This window comes from Gallus gallus, chromosome 7 (genome assembly GCF_016699485.2).
Source record: "Gallus gallus isolate bGalGal1 chromosome 7, bGalGal1.mat.broiler.GRCg7b, whole genome shotgun sequence".
Taxonomy (NCBI): domain Eukaryota; kingdom Metazoa; phylum Chordata; class Aves; order Galliformes; family Phasianidae; genus Gallus; species Gallus gallus.
In genome coordinates, this window is record NC_052538.1 from 3,808,593 (window position 1) to 3,835,626 (window position 27,034).

A 27,034-nucleotide genomic window follows, 5' to 3' on the forward strand; every position below is an offset into this window, starting at 1 on the left:
ATACCGTAAGGTGCATGTAAGATCATTAGTTAGCTATGACAGGTGATTTGCTGTGATTTATCTTTCAGGATCACCTCATTCACAAGGAAAATTGAGTGTCGGCCCCATCTATAACCTATACATGCAGTCTAGATACTTGAAAATGATAATAGGTTAGAGGATGCAGCAGACAACTCTCCAACACGAGCCAAAATATTTAACCTGAAACCTTTTGGAACAGAACCCAAAAGCATCAGTAGCCCAGCCAGAACTCCTACGAACATGGAATTGCCAGGGGCTAATGAACACAAAACTCTACCTAACGCATAATTTTACTGTTGCTGGGAGAGCACTGCTCAGTCGTTTCGGTACAGATCCAAGAAATTTGCTTCTTATGGTTTTGTCTCTGTTTGAGGCAGACACAAATTAAAGCTAAATTAAGAGCTGTGGTTCAAAATGAGTCAATGGAACGCAGGAACAAAGGTCAGAACGCAGATCTCTACCCTGCAGGTGCGTATCCTGGGCACACAGCAAAACGGGGCCATCTACTCCCTTGGGACAGCTGGCAACAGAACCAGGACTGCAACGTTTCAGGTCGGAGCCGGGGGGATAGGGATCAATCAGCAAACCCCACCCAGCTGGGACGGTGTGCTCTGGGTTTCACTGGAGTGGCAGGCCAGCAGCAGAGCAGCAACTCTGCTAGAAATTAAACCATGCACAACATTACACGGCCATTTCCTCTGCTCACAATACATTGCTATTTCACGCGCCTCCTTGCAGCACCCACAGCAGGATGGACAATGGCTCAGTCCAACAGCAGCAGCTGAACTTGCATGTACTATTACCAACAGTCATTCCACCTCACCCTCCCACCTCTAGCCGAGCTTCCCGCTCCCCACACGTCAGGCCGAAAGCTCTGAAGTACAGCCTGGTGATTTAGTCTATGCAAGCTAGCTTCAAGTTTGGGCCAAAAACCTTAAGTGAACCATCTTAGCAGCTGCCACAAAAGCCGACAACCCATAACCAATACCTTCCATGCTTAAGACAAACCGCCTCTCTCCAAAACATTCCTGTGCCTGCAAAGAACATAAGAGGCAACAGATTTCAGAAGCTCTAGCTATGCATGGCTTAAGAACCCCACATAGAGCCCCTCGTTTTTTCCAACAGCAGCGCATGCTTAACACAAAGCCAGCGGTGATGAAAGCCATTGAGACACCTGTGAGATACCACAAAGCACACGTGAAAGAAAGACCATCACCGAGGCAAGTGTGTTGCACAAACTAACAACGCTTAAAGATCATTCAAAATGCTAACACAATGAACACGAAAATACTGAATGCGTTCAAGTATGTGTTTTGCATGACTTCATCCTGGATCTTTTTATTCCCTAATTTGACTCTGGTTTTTAGTCTAGATTATAAAGAAGATTTAAAACAGGGAGCTTTTTTCCCCTTCCAATGAAGCCTTCCCATTAATAAAAAGGAAACAAAGAAAATGAAGAAAGTGAGCAGTAAAACTTTTACAACATAATAAAATATATCAGAATCCCATTGCAACAGCATTGGAATTGTCTAAAGATGCTGAATTATGATAGGTTGTCATATAAAGTTCAGTCCAGAGTATTAGCAATCATACTCTCTAGCAACATGTATATAATTGGGAGATCTTCATAATAACCCACAGTTTTAAAGGCTCATAAAATCTGTGTTTTACTCATAATTTGCAGGAGGAGAGCAAAAATTCTTAGAGGAAAGGAAACATCTTTTTTCTCAGTCAGGAAGAATCAGAAGGCAATACACCATGTACTTTAAAGCAGGCAACCCTAAATGCTCGCTTTTTCTTGTGTGATTTTTGGTGAAAATACTATATGGTCAGTTTAAAAAGATACATGAGATACATACATATCTATAGCATACACACTAGAATGAAAATTAGTATCACATAGCATAGAGAGGAACCCTCTGAAAGTGCGCTGCAAGCAACGCCTGTCACATTACACTTTAATACCAGTACTGAGGCACTCTAAGGTAAAGATCTCAATGCAGCCTCGTAAGTCAAAGTAAACACGCTCAAACACACAAAAAGGAAAGGATGCTAGTTGTATGAACTGTGTATCAAACACGTTTATTCACCTCTGTACTACCATGTGAAAAATAATTATAAACATCCCGTGAGCACTTGATGCTCTCAGTGCCTCAAATCTCTTCTTATTTTCTCAGTTTCTTCCTCGACACCCTAAAACAAGATCCTCTCAGCCTGCCAGTGAGTCAACTGCTGAGTGCCATAAACTTCCCATTATCCCAGCCATCTCCGGACTCGCCAAGGCAAAGCTAAGGTAATGAATAGGATGCTGAAAGTTCTGAATGGTACAGTAAAATACAACCTGCCACCAAACCCACATATTTCAACTTTATGCTTTCGCCAGAGTAAAGCCTTTTTGTAAATAAGAAGTGTTTGTTTTCAAATAAAGCTGCTTCAAGCTGCTTCTGGAAGCACGGTAAACAGTAAAAATAATGCAACAACAATTTCCATTCGGATGGCAAAACCCAGTGAAACAAAACAAAACCAGCACACGTCAAGCTCAGAGTTTTCCTACCTGGAACAGGTAAGGACCAGCTCTCAAATGCCACTTGGGGATAGTTCAGACTGGTAATCCCGTTCATGGTTAGATGAGACACCGGCACGAACAAGAAAACAGAACAAGAAGTCTACCCCGTTCCTTCCCTTCTTTTATTGGCAAAGCCTACAGAGGTGGTTAAGACCAGGAAAGCAAGCCGAGGACCCCGACTAACCCAAAAAACGCTGCCAGAGAGAAACACGTTTAAAAGAGACTTACTGCTTGCCACGTGACTTGGTGAGGTATGCTGCCCATTGGGTGTACTTGAGGTGAGGTCAATAGCCATGCTGGAGTGCTCCCTTTCGGGGGAAAGCTCATTGTCACCTGCTTTCACAAAATAAGTCACCCATAAGTTTCCATCCCATCAAAGCAACCTGATGATTAACAACTATGCCTTGCCAGCTCCCTGCACCCCTGTTTGCCTTCCCTCTGCCAGGGGAGCCTTCCAAAAACCTGTGAACACTGGATTCTCAGTGGCCAGGAGGAAATATTCAACGGCCTGATTTTAAGAGCTCCCTCAAACCTCCCATCACCAGTCTTTTGCAGATACCCTTAACAAAAACCCTGGTCCAGCTGCTTTGTCTCAGCAGAAATCAGTATTACTTCTCCGTTTGCAAACACTGAGCATCAGGACCGGGTAGCAGGAGACTGAATTCCTACTTTAGAGGACAGACCTTCCCCTCGGAGCCTTTGGTCAGCTGACAGCTAAACAATGCACTCAAAATAAGACATTTTTGCCCTAACACAGAAAGCAGGAGAAATGCACAGCAAAAAGCGAGCAAAGTTGCTGGCTGCAGGTTCTGAAAATGAGCGCTCTCTCTCTCTTGCAAAGTTCATTCATCCTCAGCAAAGACTGAAATTGTGAGGTGCTCACTCATGCACCCATACCCACGCATTTCTCAGTCACACAAAAAGTTTGTTTAAATGCCATTAATTCAGTAGCATCTCACAGCAAAGACCATACAGAAGGAAGCTAAAGTTTCAGGTGACCGCATTACAGAAGGATAGCGGGGGAAAAAAGAAAGTGCTATAGAATAATCAAATAAAAAGACTACTTACATGTTATATATCCATCAGCAGCCTCTGCTTCCATAGTCAAAGTGCAGTGCTGCAAGGCAGAAAAGTACACCCTCAAAGACACCTGTCAGTATCAACCATTAAACGATTAAACTTACTTAAAGCCCTGAGTAGTTACCCATTTTGCTGCTGTTGCAACCATTGCCTAGAGAAACACACAAGTGCAGCGCATGTGCTCGCTTGCAAATCACCGAACCCTCCCTGCAAATTATCTGAGAAATCCAGCTGACCCTTGGGCAGGCTGTGCTGGGATCTTCTTGGTCTGACCAAAACCCTCACCGTTCCCCATTCACTGTTTTTACCTGATTTTAGCTTCCCCACCCCAAGTTCCCACTTGTCTCTTTGAAGCATGGATTGTAATGCTTTATGAGTTACCGGCTCTCACAGCCAGAACGGACTTGCAGGAGGTTGGCGCTACTAACAATTGCTCTTCTCTCACCTACTCCAGGAGACTCTGCTCTGCCCTAAACAAAACAAACCCCTCGGTGCCCGTGCCCCTTACAGACTGCTGCCACCAGCCCTGGCCTCACACCAGCCCCCTCACAGCAGCACACACACACACCTGTACACGCACCTGTTCCTCTTCACCTCGCTGATCTGCCCCAGCACGGGGCCGAACATCACACTTAATGCTCCCAGGCCACGCATTTTGTGGCATGAAGCAATCTTAAAGTTTCTGGAAGCACTTTGCTGACACAGAACAAGCTATTACTTTCCAGAAACCCAAGTAACTGTATAGAATGACACCCCCTAGCTATCATTTGATATATATTGAGGAAAAAAAAAAAAAAAAGAAAAAGAGGAGACAGAGAGGGATCAATAATCTTAACTATGTTCTTTTAACTGGAAAAGTTAAGAAACCGACATGACCAGAGGAGAATTTTATTTCCTCTCTCCCTCCACGGCCTCTTTTTTGCCTTTAGTTTCAAAACTCTCACTGCACCAGGCAGCTAAATTATTCACAATGAGCCATTTCTGTATTGATCGCCAAGTATATTTAGCCCTGGCTCCTGGAATTTCTCCATTACTTACTGGAAAACAGGCAGCTTCACTTCTTGTCTCCAAAACCACTTCCCTCCCCCTCCCTCAACCCGCTTTCCTCCCGCCTTTCCCCCAATAAATAAATACTTTTCTCTGTGTTCTTCTTTGGTATAAAGCAGATCAAATTCCCAAGGCATTCAGCACATAACACTTAAATTTCAACCTGCCCGGCTGCTACCAAACTCTCTCCAGTGACTGATTTTTCCACATGACTTTAAAAACAAACCAAAAATAAATAAAAAAACCCACACAAATCTCCAAAAAGTTTCCAAAACGGGCAAGCTGCTTCCTCAAGCCCTCCCAAATTACCTTCTCTTCCCCCTAGTCCAGGTAGGCAGGCACACACCGAGAAAAGAGAGAGGCATCAGAAGCAACAGGGAAAGAGCACCCCAGCCAATGGAGTGAAGGAAAGGAACGGGAGGAAGGGAGGAGGAAGGCAAAAAAAAAAAAAAAGAAAAAAAGAAAAAAAGAAAGCACAGAAGCATCCGTAACCAAAATTGAAGCACCGTTTGGGGGTTTTATTATTATTATTGTTTTTTATTTCTGAAAAGTCGGGAAGAGGAGAAAGGGGGAAGGAAAGAAAAGTTTGCTCCCCGTTTTCAGGCTGTGATGGGGAATCCCGGCGGCTCAGCCTTCCAAGCCGGGGAAGGGGGGAGAAGGAGAGGCGCCGGAGACGCGGCGAGGTGGGGAAAGTTGGAGGAGGGAGAAGGGGGGAGGTGGGGGCGAGGCGGCCGCCCCGGCACTTACAGGTGGGGCATGCGGAGCCGGGCAGCGCGGGATGAGCCGCCGGGAGAGCCGCTCAGGAATGGCACATACTTTCAAGGAAGATGAAGAACAAAAAGGGAGAGAGAGAGCGAGAGAGAGAGGGAGGGAGGGAGAGGGAGGGAGGTCAGCCGGTGCTACAGCAATGCGATTAACCAGCAGAGAGAGAGAGAGAGAGAGACAGAGAGAGAGAGAAAAACTTGATCCACCGGTTCCTTCCGAATCGGCACGGCAACCGGAGCGGGGGGGGGTGGGGGGGGGGGGGCTCGGGCGGCAGCGCACCGCTGGGCGGGCAGCCTAGGCCAACTTCCCGGAGCTGCTCCGGCCCCGGGCAGCCGCCCGCCTCCCCCCCACGACCTGTCAAAGTGATCCAAGTCCTGCCTCGCTGCTTTCGTTTATTTTTTTAAGGACCCATTTCCCCCTTCTCCCGTTCCTCCCCCCCCTCCCCCCCCATCCCTTCCCTCAGTCCCCCGACGCACGGCCGCCGCGCCTCAGGCCGCAGGTGGCGGCGGGCGCCGAGGGAGCGGCGGCAGGGCCGAGTAACGGGGCGCAGACCGAGCGCTGCCGGGAGAGCCGCGTGGGGGGAGGGGGGGGAAAGGAGGGCGGAGGGGGGGCTCCTCACGCGCCGTCCCCGAGGGGAGCAGCAACAAGTCGGGCCGGGGAGCTGCGCGCCGCGCTCGGCTCGGGGCCCCCCGTGCTCCCGGGGGAAGGCGAGGGGAGAGGGAGGGACGGCACGGGGAGGGGGCCGCCAGGCGCAGATTTACCTCAGCCGCGCAGGCAGTGGATCACTTCCATGCCCCTTTTGTTTGTGTTTTTATTAGTGCCGCCGCCCCGCGCCCGTGCGCGGCCGCCTATGGAAACTGAGGCAGCGGCGCGGTCGCTAAGGGTAATCCTGCCGGCACTTCCTCCATCTTCGGAGAGCAGGGTTAGCCTGGGACAGCTGGTCAAACCCCGAGAAACCGATCCGCCCGCCGCCCTCACACACACGCACCGCGCACTCACTCACTCACTCCCTCACACACACGCACACACACACGCGCGCGCGCGCACATACAGTGAGGCGCACGCAAGCGCGCGCCCGCCCGCAGGCGCGCGCGACCACCCCCCCCTCCCGCTCTCCGCGCGCGCGCGCGCACACGCCGAGCGGGCGCGCGCCGCCGCCCCGCGCGCCTCACCCGGGAGGGAGGGGGGCACGCGAGGGGAGGGGGCCGCGCGGCGGGGCCGCTCAGCACGCTCGGCAATCGATTAGAGGACAAGTGCCGCCGCCGCGCGCCTCGCCTCACGCGGACACGCACACGCGCGCGCGCACCGCCCCCTGAGGGCAGCGGCGCGGCACCGGGCTGCCCCGCAGCGCTCGGCCCGCGGCGGAGGGCGAAGTCGGGCGCTCGGTCGTGATTCAGCGCTTCTGTTTTTAACCGGCCCGTGCCCGGTTCGGTGTCGCGGGGATGAAGGGCTCCCAGCGCCGCGCCGGTGCCTCGTTGGGCGTTCGGAGCGAACGTGAGGTAATTTCTGCTTTTTGGTTGGTTCTTTTTTTGTTGTTGTTGTTGTTGTTTTTGTTTTTTTTTTCCTTCAGGCTTTGCGCTCGGAGGGAAAACCCGGTTTAAAACGAAAGCCCCTCCGCAGCGCTTTCCCCACCTCCCGCGCACGCTGTGGTGGAGAGAGGGGCAGAACGGCGGTGTTTCCCTTTGGACGACGAGCGCCGGCTGACGGCCCGCCGCCCCCAGGCACTGCCACGGCACCACAGATGGCCTCAGCTGTGCCGGGGGAGGAACGGGTTGGGTGTCAGGAAGCGTTTCTTGCCACAAAGACCAGTGGTGCTGTCAGCGCTGGGCACCTGCGTGAGGAAACGCCGGCGCAGGTAATGAAGCAGTCTGAGCTGACAGAGGTAGGCACACAAACGTGTCACCCAGGAGGAGGGCTGATGGAGTCGTCCTTTACCCACACTGGTTGCCAGAGAGCTCTGGGATGTGCTGAGTGGAGTTCCTCCACCGTGCGTACCCGTGCTCTTTGTGTCAGGCTGTAGGTGCCTGAGCCAAGCCAATAACTCCCTCACCAGCACTACAAATTTTAGCCAATTAGTCATTACACCACATCTGAGAAGCCGGTTAGTTTAACTCTTCTCATTTTGCATAGGAAGGAGGCAGGAGGGTTAGGGGACTGGCCCAAGGCCATGAAGAGCAGTGCTCAGAGCCGAGCCTAGAAAGCAGACTTCTTGTTTCCCACGCCTACGTTTCAGCAACTAGACTTGGCTTGCCTACCTCAGAAAATAGGCTGGCATAGCTATAGCTGTGTAATTACACCGTTACCGTTATGCCGGAATAACCCTCCTTGTGGACGCTCTCCTCCAGATGGAAAGTGACTTCCCAAAAGCTGTCCAAATGAATTCGCTGAACAGCAAACACTTTATGTTTTTTGCACTTTTTTTTTTTTCCTTTTTTTTTTTCCACCGTGGGGTCAAAATTCCCAAGATGGCAGGTCTGGGCGGCTCTCGATAGCTCTTACAAGGCATTGGAAAGCATGGGTAAATGTAAAAGGTGTCGTTGAAATGCTGGAAGTTTTGTCGTCAAGATTTTTTATGATGCTTTTCATCAAAATGTTGAAAGCTGAAAGCTTCCAGCTGGCTCTCCTTACAGGTAATAATTTAATAACTAACAGCTTTTCTCCCAAAGCTGTTGGAACCAGCTTGAGTCATGGAAGCTGATGGGAAACGCCAGACCCGTCCTCTACAGTAATTATTTCTGGTTTTAATCCCGCTGCTCCATAAGCTTTCAAAACCAAATGAAGCTGTGAAAACAGGCAAGAGTGACCAAGGGAAAAGCAGGGGACAGGCACTAACCTGAAAGGGTTCACCCTTAAAAATTAATCTGTTAAGTGCGAAGACTGCAGAGATGAGAGCATCTTCACCACAGCAGCATGGGCATAGGGTGAATCACTGGTTTCATTGCAAAATTCAGCTCTGCCACAGCTCAGGGGCTGCAGAGAGAGCTCCCGTGATTTCCATCAACCACGCAACTGCCCCCAGGTTACACTCTCTGGAGCAGCTGTGGCGACCTTGAGGCTCAAGTGGTGGTTTAGGGATCAGGACACCAGTGTTCACATCCAGCCGTGGACAGAGGTCCTCTGTGTGATTTCAACCAAGTCATCATTCCTCTACGTTTCAGATCTGTTTTTAAATTGCAGCAAATAATGCAACGAGGGTTTTATTTTTTCATCTGAGCAATAGCCTGAAAGCACTTCTCAGCTTTGCCGCAGACTTCTGCCACACTACAGAAGCTGCTTGGGGCAAATCTTATGGAGAGCCATTTCTGGAGCTCCTTTCCCCTCTGTTTCCATCCATGAGACCTAAGCAGTCCTCACACAGCCATGCCTGCTCTAGACAGTGCTCTGCCACAACAGCCCAGCTGCCCAGGGGACAGCCACCCAGTCCTGAGACTTGTCGTGTCCCCAGGGTAACCACAGGCCTCAGTTCTCCTTTGTTCTGTTGGATGCAACAGAGCTGCCCCATTTAACAGGGAGGCCGGGAGGAGAAATTAATGCCTTATTGCTCATCAGTAACATGTTTCGATAGGTCAGTGATGGGCTCAGCCTGTTTCAGTGTAGTATTTAACTATATATGCATTTAACTTGTGTGCGTATGCCTTCACACATGTTAATATTCAAAACAGCCAAAAAGGCTTTTTATATCAATTCTGGTTTAAATGATCTGGTTGATACTATTTTGTGTGCTTTTATAAGGTCAAAGTGTTCTAGGAGTTAGCTCCCCCAAGACCTGTGTTAGGTATCCACATAAATAATAGCTTATTGCTGCAAAAGCTCCAGGTTTTTTTAGGTTTAGGAAGTTAAAAAAAGGCATATCTACTACACTGCTACCTTGGACAGCTATGAACACCACTGAGCAATGGACCTCCGGGTCAGCTTTCATGCCTTTAGACTGAACCCTCTCTTTTCTAACCAAGAAGGGGTACTTTGATGACAAATTGGATCGAATCCCAATATACTTTGAACAGGACAAATGTAGACCTTTCTTTACTTAACTGTGTCGGGCAATCTACAACCATATAAGCACTAATCTATTCAGTATTCCATCTCCTCCTCTCTACTACAAAAAGGCACTGTTTTATGCTTATATGCACCAATAAAGAGACCTATAAAGAAAATAATGAACATCCTTGAATATTTTCAGGCCATACCCTATTAATTTTAAAAGCGACTCAACATACTGCACCCCTTGTATTTCAGGAAGATAAAAGCCTATAGATTAATTCCTATTAAAACAGTTGGTATTTTCAGGACATGCAGATGTAATTTATGGAGAGGCACAATGCTCATAATAGCTCAAAGGCCACAGAAACTGTAGATCTGTGTCTGTTACTGTAGTTGTACAGGCATTCATTGTACAGAGAGCAGTTGAAAAGACGGAGTATGTAATCTGAATACTAAACTTGTGAATAGTTTCTCACTTGGGCTGGTTGGGCTTTTCAAGAGCAGCGGATGCTTTGTGGGGGACTTTGTAAGACATTCTGCTAATACATCACGTGGTTGCTGTATTTTCTTCTCTTATCGTTACTGTTAGAGCTTTATTCATGAATGCACAGTATTTGATTATTAGAAGGGCAGGAGCTCCCGCTCTGTGCTCTCCACCTGAATTCAGTGTGCTCCGTGTGAGACAGTTTCCACAACAAATTCTGCTTCTTTCTATAAAGCGAGCAACTTGAGGTACATGTAAACCAAAAGTGTGCAAGAGATCAAGATTCCTCCCCTCCCCAGGTACTCCGATTGCTGCATTCATGTTACTTGGAGAATAGTATCGTATTTTATGTTTTATTATCAACAATAAAAGTGTACAGGTTTTCTATTTTATTATGGAGATATAAATGTATATGGATGCATCACTTACAAGGTAGGGAGATTCTGAAGTGTCCTAACAACTTTTAATTATGACACGGGCTACTAAGCGTGGATATTTGAGGCTGGGTTCATCTCTATTCTTTGCACAGCCCCTAGCATAGTGCGGATTTATTCATGACCTAGCATCCCACTTCACCAAAATTAAGAGTCAAACTCTACTTCGCTTATGACCAGAAATCTCAATACCAGCAGAACTGAATACACCCAACGTTGAATGGGGAACAACACAGTAGTTCAAAAGTATGGTGGACCACTTAATTTACTGGAGGATGGAGGCATTTAGGCAATTGCTGCCCAGGTTGAAAGTTGGTAAAAATTACAGGTGTCAGTTTGGTTTAGCACTGCAAAGAACCAGGGAATATCCAATGACAAATGACCATACCCATGGCTTTGCAACATTTAAACATTTGGTGGGAATGGAGTCCTCCTTATGTTTCTCTTTGACAGAATCAACGTGAATCCCAAAAGGTCAAATGCCTTCAATTAGGTTTGAAAGGGCTTCTGTAGAAAAGAAGACATTTATAAACACCTTCCTTGGTGCTACCAAATTAGGCTGCAAACAGCATGGGAACAGGCCTTTTGAGGCTCAGCCCCGTATCATCATCATAGAATCATCATAGCATGGACTGGGTTGAAAAGGACCACAATGATCATCCAGTTTCAACCCCCCTGCTATGTGCAGGGTCGCCAACCACCAGACCAGGCTGCCCAGAGCTACATCCAGCCTGGCCCTGAATGCCTCCAGGGATGGGGCATCCACAACCTCCTTGGGCAACCTGTTCCAGTGCGTCACCACCCTCTGGGTGAAGAACTTCCTCCTCATATCCAAGCTAAACCTCCCCTGTTTCAGTTTAAAACCATTCCCTCTTGTCCTGTCACTGTCCACCCTCGTAAACAGCTGTTCCCCCTCCTGTTTATACTCTCCCTTCAAGTATAGCATAACTACATTCGTAGTTCTCATTCTTTGTGAAAGACAGAACAGATAAAGACACCCAATGCTTACATATCTGAACTTGTAAGGAGTTCTTCTTCTGAAACTTAGCAAAAGTTTGAGGGATAAGAACATGTTCTTGAATCCAACCTGCCTCTCAGAGGGCAGCATGCACCAGTGGCCCCTTGGAGTCCAGAAGCCCCATGGAAATGCCGAGCCAGCAAGGCAGGAACCTCATCATCCAGGGCATGCCGTGCAGCCCCATAAAGTCAGCATAGATTTACTGGGATGTACTTCATTATCACTAGTTCTTGGCCCTTCCCCTTCACCACTTTTCCAGCATCGTGCTGGTGCTTTAGAAAGCCAAGGACAGGTTGTGGGGCATCTTCCAGGCTGACACCAACTCCTGAAGGCATGTGGATGTGCTGTGGTCTGATTCAGGGGAGCAGGGCAGGGGTCAGTCCCCTCTGCCCCATTCACGTCTGATCAGCTCTGCTCAGTGCAATGCAGTGACTCAGTGCAAGCTCCTTGATGTGAAGAACCACATCTGCGGTGAGCACAGGGCGTGAAGAGCTGCCATCCAAACCAGTCTGTCGATCACTGCAGAAACAGTATGTTGTCAGAGTCTCATGAGTAATGAAGGCAGAGCATAAAATTGTCTGAAAAAAACAGAAACGCCCAGCTCTCCACCTCCTGAAGAGGCACACTTGAGCCAAAGCCTTACGCTGTCTTATCTCAGAGGTGAAGCACAGCGTGGAGACTGACCATAAGCCTGGATAACTGCATTCAGTTCTGGAGAAGGATGTTCATCTCCCCCTCCATTTACTCAGCAATAGGCACCTTGTTTGGCCTCGTATTTCCAGGCTGCTTCTGAAGTCCGTGGAAAAAGATTGACCCATCCAGGCTGCAACTCCAAGCACCAAAATTAAATTCCACAGAGGAGCGTTTCCTTCCCCAGTGACTACAGAAGGAAGCTGGAGAAGTCAGCTGGGCTAAACTGCACTTAAAATGGGTGAATATCCTTGTTTGTACTTCAAGTTCATCACCTAGAAAATGAAAATGATGATATTTTGTCTCCTCTGTCAACTCTGCTAAAAATCAGGAATGCCTCAGGGAAAGGGCAGGGACTTGGCTATGGATCTGATGGAGGCCCTGCGAGTGGATAGTCCAGAATGTTTTTAAAGGAGGGCTTTTGTGTGCCTCCTTTGTGCCCATAAGGGTCGTCATACCAGTGTCCTGGTGTTGGTGAAGATAATTAACTGGCCAGATAATCGCTTTTGAAGTGGATGCAGGTTAACTTTGATTAACCACAGGCAACAATTTAGATAATTAAAATAAAACATTAGCATCTTTTTACTCTGCTGCCAGTGTTACATTAAACAGTGTTTGACCACAGCCTTTAAGAGCTGTGTATTCGTTTTTACTGGAACAATCTGCTGCCTCCCTCCAGCAACAGAACTGATACAGGTTTTTTTTTTCAGATTGTTTTGCCCGGTGGTAAGGATTTCTTAATTTCTCACTTTTATGTGCTCTTATTTTACTCCAGTAAAGAAACAACATTTCTCTACACCTAGACATTACCCACACATAACTGTGCAAGCAAAGAAAACACAACTTCATTCTCGTGGTTTGAAAATGCATCTTTTTCCCTGGTTGTTTGTTTTTAAGAGGGCGGTGTTTGCATTTTCTAGTTCTCCTTAGGGTGTTCAAATCAATGAAGACATCAGTAGGTCCCTCTATGACAAATATAGTCTTTTCCTCCTGGCTTCTGCTAATGCACTGCAATTCTTTCTGAGATCTGGAAGAACAAATGCTGCTTTCTGTTTGTTAACAACACTGGGGATTCTTCTAATTAAGATTTTGGGTGGTGGAACGATGGCTGAAGATGTCATGGTAGGCCTGAGCTTATAGCACTACTGACTTCAGCTGAAAGGAAGCAGTCTAACATCTACAGTGAAAAATAAAGACTCAGAGTTTATAGGGCTATAATCAGGACATAGATAAATAAATAAATAGAACCTTGCAGATATTAAGATCATCACTTTTGTCTTAAAAATTCTTCTCTGAATTGCTTGGGCCACACTGCCGAAGACTGCTTCCCATAACAGAACTGCCCTGATGCAAAACATTCACAGAGTTTATAGCGAGGCCATACAGAAGTACTGGGTCTCGACTTACTGCATGAGGAAGCTGAATGCCTCTGGTAGGAGCTTGTTGCTGTTTTGGGTTTGCTGGCTTAGTTTTTAATTCAAAAGGGGTATAATTTTGCGTTCAGCTCCAAAGTTTGGTTTAAAATAGCATTGAAAATGACCCTTAAAATATGAAGATGTTTTTCCATGGACACTGTATCCACAGCAGCCATAGGACTTTATCGCTGATTTGATTACAAAGCGACTTCCACACTGTACTGAGTTGCCTTCATTGGCTGACAACAAAATCATGACTCTGGCAAGGTTACTGCTGCAGGTTCTTGCAAGGGTTTTGCACATTTGCACGTATGCCCTTTTGAAATAAAGCATTCATCTGTCTGCAGATGGTGGCTTCTTAAAGATGAAAGATCTCCGTTGAAAAATCCTCACTTAGTTGTCATCAACCTAAAGTTGGAGGTACCGAAAGAGGAACAGTTGAGACTTCCCTACGATGTAATATTTGTGACTGCTCAAAGCAGATTGAGACATGCTAAAAAGGACGAAAAACAAAATACCAAACCATGGGGCTGACCTCCTCAGCACAGAAAGGTTTTTCTCCTGCTGATTTTTTCCACTTCAAGAAGTAGTTTCTTCCTTTAGACAAGGGAAGCTCCATCAGCTCTTTCATAGAGCAAAACTGACACCCACTGGCCACCCCCAGTACTTGAGACACGGTGAGCTAGTGAGCAAGCCTTGCCTCAGGGCAGAGCCGAAGAAAGGAAAGAGGAAAGAACCTTCTGGTGCATCTCAGCCCTTCTTCCTTACAATGGACGACATCAACATGGCCAGCAGTAGTCCCCAAACCCCTCTGCCACAAAGTGAGATGATGCATGGCATGATGCTCGAGCTCCCCTTCATTCCTTTGGCGTGTCGTGAGGGATTGGTCAAACAAATGCCTCCTACATGACAAAATGCCTTTCAAGGTGGACCGGCTTTACTAACCTTTTTTTAATCACTGAAATTCAGGGTGAGATTTCACGTGGTCAGTCTCGGCCTTGCTGTGCTTATAGTCTGCTGTGCTTCCCTGCATGAGTTGTTTGCCATCAGCCATCCGCGTGCTTTATGCCACTCAGACGGAGACTGACTTAATTCTCCTCCCATGTAGGTCTCACTCCTCTGCGTCCCAGATTTCTCTGTGCAGTTCTCATTCCTCTTCACTGTCACCTCTGATCACTGCACCTCTGTTAGCAAGGCTCCCAAAGATAATATTTCCAACCAAGCACGGGCTCTGTGCTGTGTGTGAGAAGACGTGTCCCTTTCTGCCTCCTTGTCACAGCACAGCCCAAATCACATTGCCATTTATACTTTTATTTTTCAATTGCATTGCATGCTTCTGTCTGATTTGCTACCCACTTAGGTACTTTCAACATGATTGCCTCTTAAGTAGCTCCTTCCTACCGAATATCTTTGTTTTAGATTGTATTTATCTCCTCATGGAGAACTTCAATCTTCCCAGAGATCCAATCTAATTCTTTTATTTCCTCCACATGTCATATATCATCATGTGCTACCCTCTGGTATTACTTCTTGCTCTCATCTGCTCTTTCAAACTCTTCTCCACCCTGCTACATGTTACTGATTTCATGCAGTACATTATCTTCTACATGGAACGTGTCGCTTTGCCGAACGGTACATTATTGTACTTCATGTAACCAGTGTGCCCTTTTACGCCTGCACGATCACTTTGCACGTTAGCTATTTTAAACATCATGGTAGTACATTATTCAAAATTTAAGGCATGGTGTCTCTAAAGTGCTGTTCTGTTCCTTATCACAGCTTCCAGGCAGTACAGAGTAGCCTCAGCTGTTAAACAGGGAAGGATTTTCTTTTTCCAACGCTAAGCATCTTCAGCCCATGCACTTTTCTCCCTGCCTGTCCCACTGAGCTGCCTCAGCCTGCAGGGAGGAAGGAGCTGGGGTAAGCTGTGCTCACCTTTTCTGAATGCTCACCCGCTTAGATCTTCTCATGAGGGCTTTCAAGGATAGGCAAACTATGCTCTTATTTCAAATAATTATTTTTGGAGCCTGCCAACAGAGACCAGCACTCTGACTTCATCTTACATTTTCAATTTTAATTTCTCCGGGTGAGTGAAGCATCACCTTGCATGGCTTTAGAGGAACTTGATGAAATTACAAGATTATTCAGTGATGCTTAATAGCTGTTTAATTAACAATTTGCAGCCAACACGCAACAGCAGCTTCTGTAGTGTGAACAGAGGCCATGGTATTGCTCCATATCTACTGTAATGCTATTTACACCCACGTCAGCCTCAAAAGCTTGTTCTCAGCCATGGCCTGACTTCAGGACAGGCTGCATCCTGAGCTGTGGATATGACTGACATTTGAGGGAATCAACCAAAGTTGCTGGAGCCATTCAATGTCACACACCCAGCATAAATATTCAAAGGGAGAACACTCCCCCCGCCACCCTTGACTTTCCAAGTCCAACTGCTTTGAATTGGTCCTGCCATTTGCAAGACTCAGTTCTGAAGCATCAGCCTGTCATGGGGAGCCAGCAAGGGACAGGTTGTGAGTCTTGGTTAACAAGCTAAAACTACTCAGGTGATGGCTGTACAACATTAGTTGTGAGCACAAGATACCCTGTGAGATACCCTTGTCTGACAGTGCATTTGGGAGCAGCAGGGAAGGAGCTGGAGGGAAAGCCATATCCAAGCACTGGTGTATCTGAAGCCTTCAGCAGAGTTATCCATTACTGGATCTCACTTTGCATTCCAGGCTTGCCTGAAGTACAGTTTCTCCCCAGCTAAAGCATGCAGTCTCATGGACAGAGGATGAGGATTGCAGCATGTGGAGCTCATTTGTCCCCAGATGTCACCACTTCACAGAGGTGGAGGGACTGAGGGGACACCTCGCTGCCTCTCTGGGGCAGACAGCCTTCCTGACCACTGAAGTAAAGCAGCAGGTATCTCCCCCATGCTTTCCTGAATGCTCACCTCGATTCACGCTCTCACAAATGATGGATTTTCTCTGCTGGCTTCCATTTGAGTATTCTTTTCCTTATTAAGACTAGTTTTGACTCTGTGTTGTAGGATTCCCAGGGAAAATAATTCTTTACGTAGAGGAACCTCAAGTTGTTGGCTTTCAGATTTCAATTTTCAATGAAATTTCTGAGAAAGAACACAACCCATTACCATCCTGAGAATTTGCTTACTCAGTATCTGCAAAGAGGCATTATATGCTCCAGCTCTCCATGTGGAAGCATGGGAAGAGGCTGTGTGTTTGCAGCCGTGCAGCACCTATTTCAAATGTTCAATTTTGTGGTTGTGATTGAAAACAGAGTCCCTGTGCACAATTCTGGAAGCCCACTGTTTGGATTGGAGTTACAGTGTGGTATCTCTGCAAATTCCCAAGCCCATACTAAGCATCTTGTGCTGATGTATCGTCTTGATCTTAATTAACTTTTTTTTTAAGTAAGCATCTTATCTACTCCAGTGAATCCTGGTGAGAGTTCTGTACTGAACCATGAACTGTCAGGTTGGTATGTTACTACACTTCCATCCACTTTCTTATACTAATACTGAGCAATGTATCTGCAGCAACAGAAACAGTCATCTTTCCTATATAGCAACAAAAGATTTGAGGACAGTTCTGAAACTGGAGCCCTTTGCAAATTTACACCAACACCTTTGCAGGTTTGGATTCTGAAAAAGCCATCAGAGGGAAAAAAACCATCCAAGGTCAGCAATGCATGTATTTCCCTGAGATCACACTGGTGGAAGTGTTACAGTAAAGTTACAATGCTCCTGGGTAAAGACTGATCATGTACTCTGTACTTTACCATATGTTTATATATGTAGTTTATATATGTAGACTGTTGGATGAGGGTTCCCTGTGAAGTGAGGAACTTCAAGACGCTGAAACCCTGGAAAACATCAAGGGCTGACAGCTTTCTGATTGCCCATACCTTCAGCAAGATACCTCGGTATATGCACAGAAATCCAGACACCCAGTCTAGACGTGCAATCCAGACACTTCTTATAATTAACGTGTATTCTGGGAGGAAATCCCAAGAGACAGTTCTAGCTGTACTTCCAACGCGAGCTTGTTTATAGAGTCACAACCAGTATTTCCATGATTTCACCAGCAATGTTTCTGTCATGAGACAACTGCTTTGATAACTGTTAGTTAGAAGCGCAGATATTTTCTTCCTGGACGTTGCCTTCCTCTCAGCAAAGTGCAAGATGTAGACCTTTGCCTTCCAATTTTCAGGTTTGGGTCCCAGTCAAATAAGACGTCTCAACCAAGCTCTCCATTTGCAGTTAGCCCTGCCTAGAAGGTTGGATCGGATGAGCTCCAGAAACACATTTTCCAACCTGAATTCCTGCACGTACGCACAAGTACTTACTAACAGTACCTAGTGTTTGCTTTAGGTCTCCCATGCCCATCAGAGGAAAAAAGGCTCAAAGACACTACAGCCCATAGATGCAAGAAGCAATGGATGTCAGCCTCAGAAAAGGCAGCAGAAGGTACAGAAATAGAACTGATATCCAGTGGTTCAATCATTTTTGCAGTATCATTCATACCGAGGAGAGATTTCAAGGGAAACTGTGTACTCATCCCGATTTTTTTTTTTGCCCTTCATGCATATTTAAAACCCACAGACGATTTCCAGTCTTTCAATTACCTTTCTGTGTTTTGCTTTTTTGTTTTGTTTTGTTTCTTCTTCTTTTTTTTTTAATTTATTTTTAAAGCTATTTCAGAAATACACTGATCAAAGGGCTTTGTGGAATTGTAGCTTGCTTCCTACCTTTCCATAACTAATGGAAATACACAGCCGAGGCACAGTGAGCGTGTGGCTGTACTATTTATTGCTTTCCTCTGGGGAGCCATTTATCTTAAAACTACTACAGTTTACTTTCTAAAACGTGTCTGATTGTAACACTTGCAAATGTAGATGTGGAAAGTTGTCTCCGATAATTTATGCTCTCACGCTTCCAGATCACACGTTATTTTTGAAGCTTCCCTTTTCACGTCGATGTTCCCCACTTTCTCTAAAGCAAAGAGGGGGAAAAAAGCTCACCTGCAGTACAGCCACGTGAAAGCTGTGTGGATGAAATGAAATCTGCATTACGTTGCTCTCCGTGCCATTTTGGGCCGCAGCCTACACCGTGTATACTACTAAGGCCAAAGCCATAGGGGAAGGGCAGAATACAGTAAAAACTACTAAACATTTGTTGATTTAATTCACACAGAATAGGAGAAATGTGGAAAACAAAACCAACCATACGAGTTTATGGTGCCTGAAGACTTGTCCTTTACAATTTACCTCGGTGGATTGGAAAATAGGAGATCTGATGGAATGTTCTCCATCAAAGCCCCAAACTTTTTGTTTCGCATTTCGGCTCCTGCCAAACTTGACAACTGTCTGCCACAAAACGGAAGTCTCCTACTTTTGGAAGCACACCTCTGGACTTGGAGTCTTCCATTTCCTTAAGGAAAAAAGCAGCACGCTGGATGGAAACTATCCTACTGTCCATATATATATATATATATAAACTTCAAGTTTGCTGTTGAAAAAGAAAAAATGATGGAAAAAAATGGGCTAGTTTTAATCACTGTTGTTGCTGTTAGCCCACAGCTGCAGGCAAGGCAACAGACTGCAGAGTGGACAGGAAGAAATGCCCAGCAAAGGCTCTGTGAAAGGAAAACATATGCAGAATAACTAAGGAATAGCTTCGTTTGCCTTATTCTGGTGAAGTTCCTTGTTCGGAGTTAAAAGCACTCAGTATTCAATGATTTCTTAATTTTTAACAAAGGAGACCCAGGGCAGTGTCACAAATTAGAGGGCATTCCAGGCCTTTTTTTCTGCATATTGTCCCCTCCACGTAAATCGGGCTCACATTGCTGAGCATCAGCGATACCCAACTCGACACAGAAGGCAGCAGAACTACAGGGCTTCCAGCCAGTTTGGGTTTTGCCCAGAAAGAAAACCAAAGCGATCTCTCATCTTCTACCTCTACGTGTGCCTGTTTGCTTTAGGATGCCAATTCTGGCACAGCAAAGTAAATTGTTAGGGTACCTCATAGCGGCTGGGGGCCGCACCTCACGAGCACATCCCTATAAAACGAGAGGCCCTCACAGAACGGAATTGGGGTCATGCGGGCTGCCTGCTGCCTCCTCCCATCGGAACGCTTCCCCCATCGGAAGGTTTCTAGAGCAGGAAAGAGAGGGGTGATTTACAAAACAAGTCAAAACTTTCCACTGCACTTTAACTTTCTTTTTTCCTGTGGTGAAAGGCAGACAATTTTGATGTTTATTATCAGTTTTTCCTATTGTTATTGCACGGGCTTAATGTAACTGCCGTGCTATAATAATATACATCTGCTCTTTGAAATGCACCAGTGAATGTCAGTTAGGCAGCATTTCTGCTTCTCATGGTGTCAGAGTAATTAACATCCCTTTCTTCTAAAGTAAGCGATGAGACGATACATTAAAGTCCCCGCAGAACACACCAGATAGCATTGAAACTGTAGAAAACACCACAGAGATGAGGGCTGCCTTTCAGCACAACCCTTTGGATACACGTTTAAACCCAGGGCAAAACCCTACCAGCACTGTGGGGCCTTGGGCAAGAGTGCTGGGGTGATGTGCAGGCAGGGACAGCAGGGCAGAGGGATGGATGGTGCAGGGCTGCGGCCCCCTCTGGTTTTGGAGCCTGTGAGGCTCACATGCATGTAGCAAGAAGAGCACAGTGCCGCAAGCCCTGCCAGCAGCTCCTGGCCAGCCTTGCAGAGAACAAGTCCTGGCACTGGTGCCTCCAGCAGAGGCTCTCCCTGCGGTGAATCACCCCCCCTGGCTCACAGCACAGCCCAGTACCCTGCCATGTGGCGCGGGACGGGCTTGCTGAGGCTCTGGGCAGGTGATGCCTGGGCTGCTTCAATTTCCTTTTGTCCTCCGATCCATTTGTCCACCCTTAGACGCCTGCCTTGCTATTTTTCTTTGTACAGCACTGAGTTGCATTAAATGTTTACGATCCTATTACAGGATACAGTTTTAGATTACTATAATAAAAGGGAGTTGGTAAAACTTCATTATCTGTGGTGGCAGAGGAGAATAAAATCTTACACCTACAAGTCTGTCCATAACATTGCTTGGAACGACTTTCTTAAATCCAAAGCGCACACACACACACACACACAAACACAACAGAGAAACCAAACTCGCTGTAACTGGCCCCAGTGTCACTGTATGTCACGATGCTGGACGTAGGCTGTATCAAGCACAGGGAGAAAACTAAAGCTACAGTTTCCTTGCCACTGCGTGCATTATTTCAGGGCAATGCCCTTTTGCTTCCTGTGCAACCGTGGTGGGAAGTACGCAGCTATGGAAGTGTAGCAGCACAGCCTGAGCAAGGACTGACTTATATCCAGCTATGGGAGTAGAGCTCTGCATTTCCTGTGATCTTTTCCTTTAAAAAATAAATTGCTGGTACTTTAATCATTTATCAGAAGGAAGAGAGTGTTTGTTTCAAAGGCGCAGAATGAAGGCTTTAAAATTATACTCTGCTCATCCGTGGCTCCTGAGCAAATGCAGGAGTAATAAGGTTTTTAGGCTCTGCAGAGATGCTTTAATTCCTTTCAGTTCTACAGGTAAAAAAAAGTCCCTCCTCCTCCCTCCTACCAGGTGTGTGAGAAGGCACATTTCAATAAAACCCTCTTCTCGGTTTTGAGTTCTCTGTAGAAGGAAAATAAAACACACCAAAGCTGAAACACTGTGCTGACAGCCCCTGCAAAATACTCGCCTCTTCCCCACCCACGGCATTTAAGAGCTTGGTTTTGCTGCAGAGGGCTGCAGAGAAAAGAAGAGCCAGCAGGTCCAAGGGAGAATTCCCCACGGTCTGCAGGGAGGAGCTGTCTCCCTCATGTATTTCTTGTGTTTCCTTCAATTCCTTCGCCTTTCCCCCCACAAATCTTCTCTGCACGTCCCTATGAAAGCAGGGCGAGCTGCAGCCCCACTGCCCAGCTGTGGCCTCCAGATGTGCTGGGGGATGCAGGCACCCAGCTGGGGCTCCTCCTCTCTCCACCCAAGTCGGTTTTGGTTCTGCTCCCCTTACCAGCAGAAGAGGGGTTTGGCAAGGCCGACTGTCCCATTCATTTTGTAGAAGAGATCTGGAGTGTTCCTGTTCACCAGCTCACCTCCTTGGGCAACTCTGCAGGCAGCCATCTCGTGCCCTGTGAGAAACTAACTGTGGCACGCTTTATACATCAAATTCCTGCTCAATAGTTTGCATGGAAAGCACTGAACGTCCGAGAGGCATTTTCACACAAATGGTATTGTTAGGACTCGGGCGCTTCTGCCCACAGGCAGGAGAGTGGAAAGCTGCTTTCAGGACTGCTGCTTGGAGCAGACCTGTTTGAGACATGGTTTTGTGGGACGATCTGAGCCTCCCAGGCTTTGAATTCTTGTGGCTTCCAGCTCTGGGGGCAGGGGGGGCTCAGCGAGCGTCAGCCCAGGCTCCTCAAAGCTGAACGAGAAGTTGGGGCTTATTAGTCAGAAACCACCTCAAAGCTGCCGAGCTGGAGGATGCTGAAGCCCCGGGTGTGCTATTTAACACCTGCCCGCTTCTGCTGCAACTGTATCCTACCAGGCTGGTTCCAGTTGCATTTGTGGTTAGCTAAGCAAAACCCCAAATCTTCAGCAATGACTTTAACACTTTTTTTTTTCTTTTTCTTTTTCTTTTTTCTAGGGCTGCTGCTGAAAAAAAAAAAAAAAAAGTCTGTCACTTGGCTACCTTCATCTCAGTGCAGAGTTTGTAGGGAGAAAAAGACAGGTTGAACGCCCCGGCTGTCTGTTTTATGGACACATCAGTTTCAGGAATCAGAGGTGGCTGGGATGGAAGTGACCTCTGAGGTCACCAGTTCAGCTGGGAAGGACAAGAGTGAATAGAGGGGAAATGGAAACAAGTTGTAACAGAAGGAGACCTCTCGGAATGCGTCGTCTCCTAAGTAAGGATCACCCTGGATAGCGATATTCCTTTGCAAACCCAAAGCTGTCTGCTGGGGCAGCACAGGAGCGTGCTCACAGCTACGGGGACACGGTCATGTCCTTCCTGGCCCTTCTCCCTGCTACCAGCATGGAGTGGTTAACAAGCTTTGGAAGCAGGATGGTTTTAAATGGAGTGTCCCACGGGTATTCCCTCTTTTAAGAGACAAACCAGAGGAATCAGCCACCTGGGAGCAGAAGCAAATATTTATGGATGAGATACAGCTACTAAATTCCCTTTCATGGCTGACCTCGTTTTTTCTTCCCCTTTCCTTTTAAGGGGTTAAATAGCTTCAAAACAAACCCTCTTTGGAGCAGCATTTCAGGCTGACATCCCCAGTCATCCTACAGCAAGCACACCCTGCTACCGACCTGCTCCTCACCAAAGGCCTCACTCTTCCCAAATGGGAAGCCCTGGCTTTGCCGTGCTGTGAAATCTGTACTATTCTTGCATGACCGCTGTTTTAAGTTAGACTGCATTCCTGTCTTTCAGTTGTCAGGAGAGCGTGGAAAGAAGATATTTATCGCATTAGCCCTGCACGATCAAGGAGAAGGCTGGCTGTTTGAGGATGCTTTATTAATGAATGCTAGAGGACATCTTCACCCCTCCTAAGGTACGAGTGGCTCGTTACTGAAAAATGCAGGGAGATAAACAGCCAAGTCCTCTGTCTTCTGTGGCTCTTCAGTAGGTGTGTTACACTTGACATACGTTATTTATGAGCCTCAGATAGTGCCCAAGGCTAAACCTACCACTGCCATTAAAAAATAAAAGCCGATGTTACCGACAGAGTGTTTCTGCTGCTGGTGGTTTAATAACACGGGTGTCTTTCACGTGACTTGAAAGGCCCAATGCGAAGTGCATCAAAGGAGAGGATAATTTTTCTATTGACTTCAAAGACGGAGCAGCCCTGCGGGGCGATGCGCACTGCTGGGCTCGGGCATCAGGCACCCACCTGACTGAAGCCTCCCCAGCAGCCTTGCAAAACACTGCATCCCCACCAAAAACGCTTCCCCCTCCAGAAGCAAGCACCTAGCTGTGCCGCCATCAGGGAAACCCTGCCTTAGGGATAAAAATGCCTTTCCTTCTTGCCCTCCAAATCCTCCAAACCTTCCTCCCTCTCCACTGAATTCAACTCCCACATAGAAGAGGGGGGGAACCACCTCGCTAGCAAATCCCACTCTGTGTTAAACTATCAGATGCATTTATACCCATGGTGCTCCCAGTCCAGTTGTGGCTGACCGGAGGGCAAGCCTGCCATTAGAGCCATACAGTGACCCTATCACCACTGTATACCATCATACAGAACCTTTGTCACTCTAACCAAGGGGAGTAGAAGGGGCAGGAGAGAATTGCTGGCATCAGCCAAAAAAAACCCTTGGCTCAAAAGCAAGCTCACTGGTACAGGAAGGTGTCACAGAATACAAGATACCCTCCTGCAGTGGCTCCCTGAGCAAAACTGCTTGTAAAATGTGTCTGCTGAGAGCACCCCCCACTCCTGGCGTGCTCTGGCTGCTTGCTGCCAACACATTGCAGGCGCCCTGCAAAGTGCTGCTCACTTGCTCTGCAGTTGCTTGTGACAGCTTGGTTTGCATGGGAAGAGGGAACGAAAGGGCTCTTCTGAAGAAGAGGAGCTTCCTGCAGCCCATGCCGCCTCGCTCGTCCTTTTCTTTTGCTCAGAGAGATGATCCCAAACCTTCTGGGCTCATCCCTGTGCACCAGGCATGAGCACACGCATGGGTTAACCCAGGCCTCCCTCCCTAAAACAGAGAGAAACTTGTTTTCCCCAGCACGAAACTCCTGTCGCATACGGGCACGCAGACAGTCATTTTAATGACTATACGCTGTTGTAATGTTAGCAGATATTTTAAAGAGCATATCGCTCCAACAGAAGCCACTGCCATCTGTGCTTCCCCAATTAGGAATGCAAGCAAATATGTATTTTTACAGTAACATCAATAAAATGTAACGCACCAGTGATGTATCTTTGCATTTTTTTGAAGGCACAAATTGGGGAGGTAGTCGGCCCTGAAGCCGTGGAATTCCCTCGCACGAAGAAGAGGGTTTTTAAACCCAAAGGCACAATCCATGCAGGCACTCCACCACAGGCATCTTAGTTTCTCAAACCAGGTGAATAAACATGTTTTAATATCTTATGCACTACTGGGGGGCGAGGGGAAGGAACAGAGCATTATCTCATTGAGAATATGGCCTGTGTACATATATATTTTGGAGAGGTTTAAAAACAGACAACCCTGATTGCCAGGATGTTGTCAGCAAGCAGCCCCCGCCGTTCACCTGAAACCCATCTCATGCCATTTATTCCCCAAATCCTGTCTCCTTTTCTCCCCGCTGGCTCAACGGGGCACCCCCAAACTGAGCAGGAATCAAATCGGTAATCAAATCAGTAATTTGGGAAGCAAACACACCCACATCCCTGCTCCTTGCAGTGGGCAGACAAAGGTGCCGGGGCGATGCTGAGCAGGTGCCCCATGGAGCTGTCAGGTGCCTGCAGCGCCTTGCACTGCGCTCGCTCGCCTCTTGCTGCCTTGTTGCTTTGGTTTGGGGTTGTTTTGTGTTGTCGTTTTTTTCCCTCTATGCAACTGCACCTTGAACTGTTTTCTTCTACAGCCCCCAGAAGGGAGGGGGACAAACCCAAACAAAGTGAAATATCATCTGCTGCTGCCAGCCACGCATCCCCTCCCTACCTGGTGCTTAATGCGATAATGAACCTTCCCGGAGGAGCTTTTGTGGTTTAGGGCTTACTGAATAATAATGCAGTGCAGAACGCACACAAAGCCACATTTCTGTCTCGTTTCTTTTTCTTTCCTTCCCCTCCCCCCAGCCCCAAATACACATCTGATCAAAAGTCAGCCTGCAATTAAAAAGAAGCACAGTTTGCTGCCTTTTTTTTTTTTTTTTTTCCCTTACACCACTAGATGGTCTTTCATCAGCAAACAAAAACAGGGTAAATATTTTCTCAGCCATAGTAAAGGTTATACCTGGTAACAAGTGCTTTGTGCTTCAACACCTAGTCCTTTTTAAAAGCAGTTGTGCTAAAATACCATAAAACATAAACAGTTTGGTGCCGTGCTGGATTCCCCGTGTCGTGGCACAGGCAGATGAGCACAGGACATGCCCTGCTCTGGCTCTATCCCCCACTGCAGTGTTCTCCATTCCCCACCCCAGCCCAGGGGTGATCCGATGGCACTTACACACATCTCCATAGCAATGGGAACCAGGAGAGGTGGGTCTCAGGCTGCTCTTTTCTTTCTCCGGGTTTTTTAGAGACCAGCACAACAGACCTTCTAAAGTCTCTCCTCTGTCCACTACGACTTGCTCTCATGTTAATGAGCTTGAGAAACTCCTTGGCATGTTTTAAGGCTCCACAGCGCTGAAAGGAGTGGGAACACAAACCAACCCCAGCAAAGTGACCGGTGAGTAACTGTGAACATCTGCGAGGCCCTCACGTCTCTCTCTCCCAGACATCATGGTAAAGGAGAAAACATTTGAGGGACCAGAGCGTTAATTCCCTTTTCCACTTCTTTTCGTGTAGATGGGGATATAAAACACTGGGCTCTGTATTGAAGGGCAGAGGTCCCAGATCCAGCCCCCGGGTGCAGCAGGACATGCTCTGGAGGAGCTCTGTGCTCAGAACATTTCAAACAAAGCATTAGATGAGCGCAGCTCACCGAACCTTCACTTTTTGCCTCTCTGTGCACCCACAGTTGCGTTCCTCCTTGTGGGACATAGAGGCAGCATCTCACTTGAAACTCTGATAGAAGTCAACTCGTAGCCACAATTAAAATTAATTACAGAGCTGTAGAAATGTCTCTGCGCATTGGTAATAAAGAAATAATTGAGTTTGATGGTTGTCTAAATGCCTCTCTTAAGCACAGTGTGTATGACTGGAACTGTGTGTGTTTCGCTCCTGTTAATTACTCTGTGGACACACACAGACCTGGGTTCTGCAACTCAGAGCTTGGCACACTTATTAGGAATCTCCTCAGACCAAGCTCGCTGCCGTTCCCCAGAGGCTTTGTCCCACTTCAAGACTCGAACACACCACCATGGTGCTGATAACAAGTGTAGGAGTTTATGACTCATTCAGCAAATTGTTTTATGTGCTGATGAAGTTTGATTACTCTCAACACCAGCACAGACTATGGAGCAAGAGAGCAGCTCGTTCATCCCAGAGCTGGGCACTTCATCCAGCTCTCACTCCTCCACTCAAGCCCAGGCTGAAGACGATGATCGGTACACCACAGTACTTGCGATGGAAGTTCTGTAGACTCCATTCAGAAGACTCTAGCTGCTGCATTTTGTTTATTTTGAATCTAGAGGCTTGTGCTTAGTGACAGGTTGCCGGTGTCCATCTGCAGCTTGTTTTTTGTTTTCATGCACGCTGCACATTTGTGTGACAAGACGTGGGCATGTTCGGCACGGAACAAACCCGCTTGTTTTTCACCTGCAGCCTGCCCACAGGGGAGGCTTGGCAGAGCCCCGGCCCAAAAGCGTTTCTCCTCCACT

General features: G+C 47.2%; 1 protein-coding gene and 1 long non-coding RNA gene across 28 annotated transcripts in view; one reads left to right on the top strand and one right to left on the bottom strand.

The window, feature by feature from the left end:
- IKZF2 (IKAROS family zinc finger 2) overlaps positions 1-6,398 on the bottom strand; it is a 111,478-nt gene extending 105,080 nt beyond the window's left edge. For 4 of the 27 annotated variants that reach the window (XM_040703285.2, XM_040703281.2, XM_040703276.2 and 1 more), the window contains exons 1-3: positions 5,462-5,709; positions 3,656-3,704; positions 2,816-2,920 (exon numbers count right to left, since the gene is read on the bottom strand). In XM_040703285.2, the coding sequence (XP_040559219.1) occupies positions 2,816-2,920; positions 3,656-3,689 (139 nt within the window). In that variant the 5' untranslated portion in view covers positions 3,690-3,704; positions 5,462-5,709. Of the gene's footprint in view, positions 1-2,575; positions 2,774-2,815; positions 2,924-3,655; positions 3,738-4,247; positions 5,710-6,240 lie in introns of those variants that run through there. The other 23 variants (NM_001398138.1, NM_001398137.1, XM_025152104.3 and 20 more) reach the window with 18 other exon arrangements.
- A 395-nt stretch (positions 6,399-6,793) lies between these two features.
- LOC107053787 lies at positions 6,794-26,330 on the top strand. The gene is made up of 6 exons (XR_001467395.4): positions 6,794-7,334; positions 16,240-22,469; positions 23,000-23,120; positions 24,508-24,634; positions 25,793-25,941; positions 26,061-26,330. It is a non-coding gene; the product is annotated as an uncharacterized LOC107053787 (long non-coding RNA).
- The last annotated feature ends 704 nt before the right edge of the window (positions 26,331-27,034 follow it).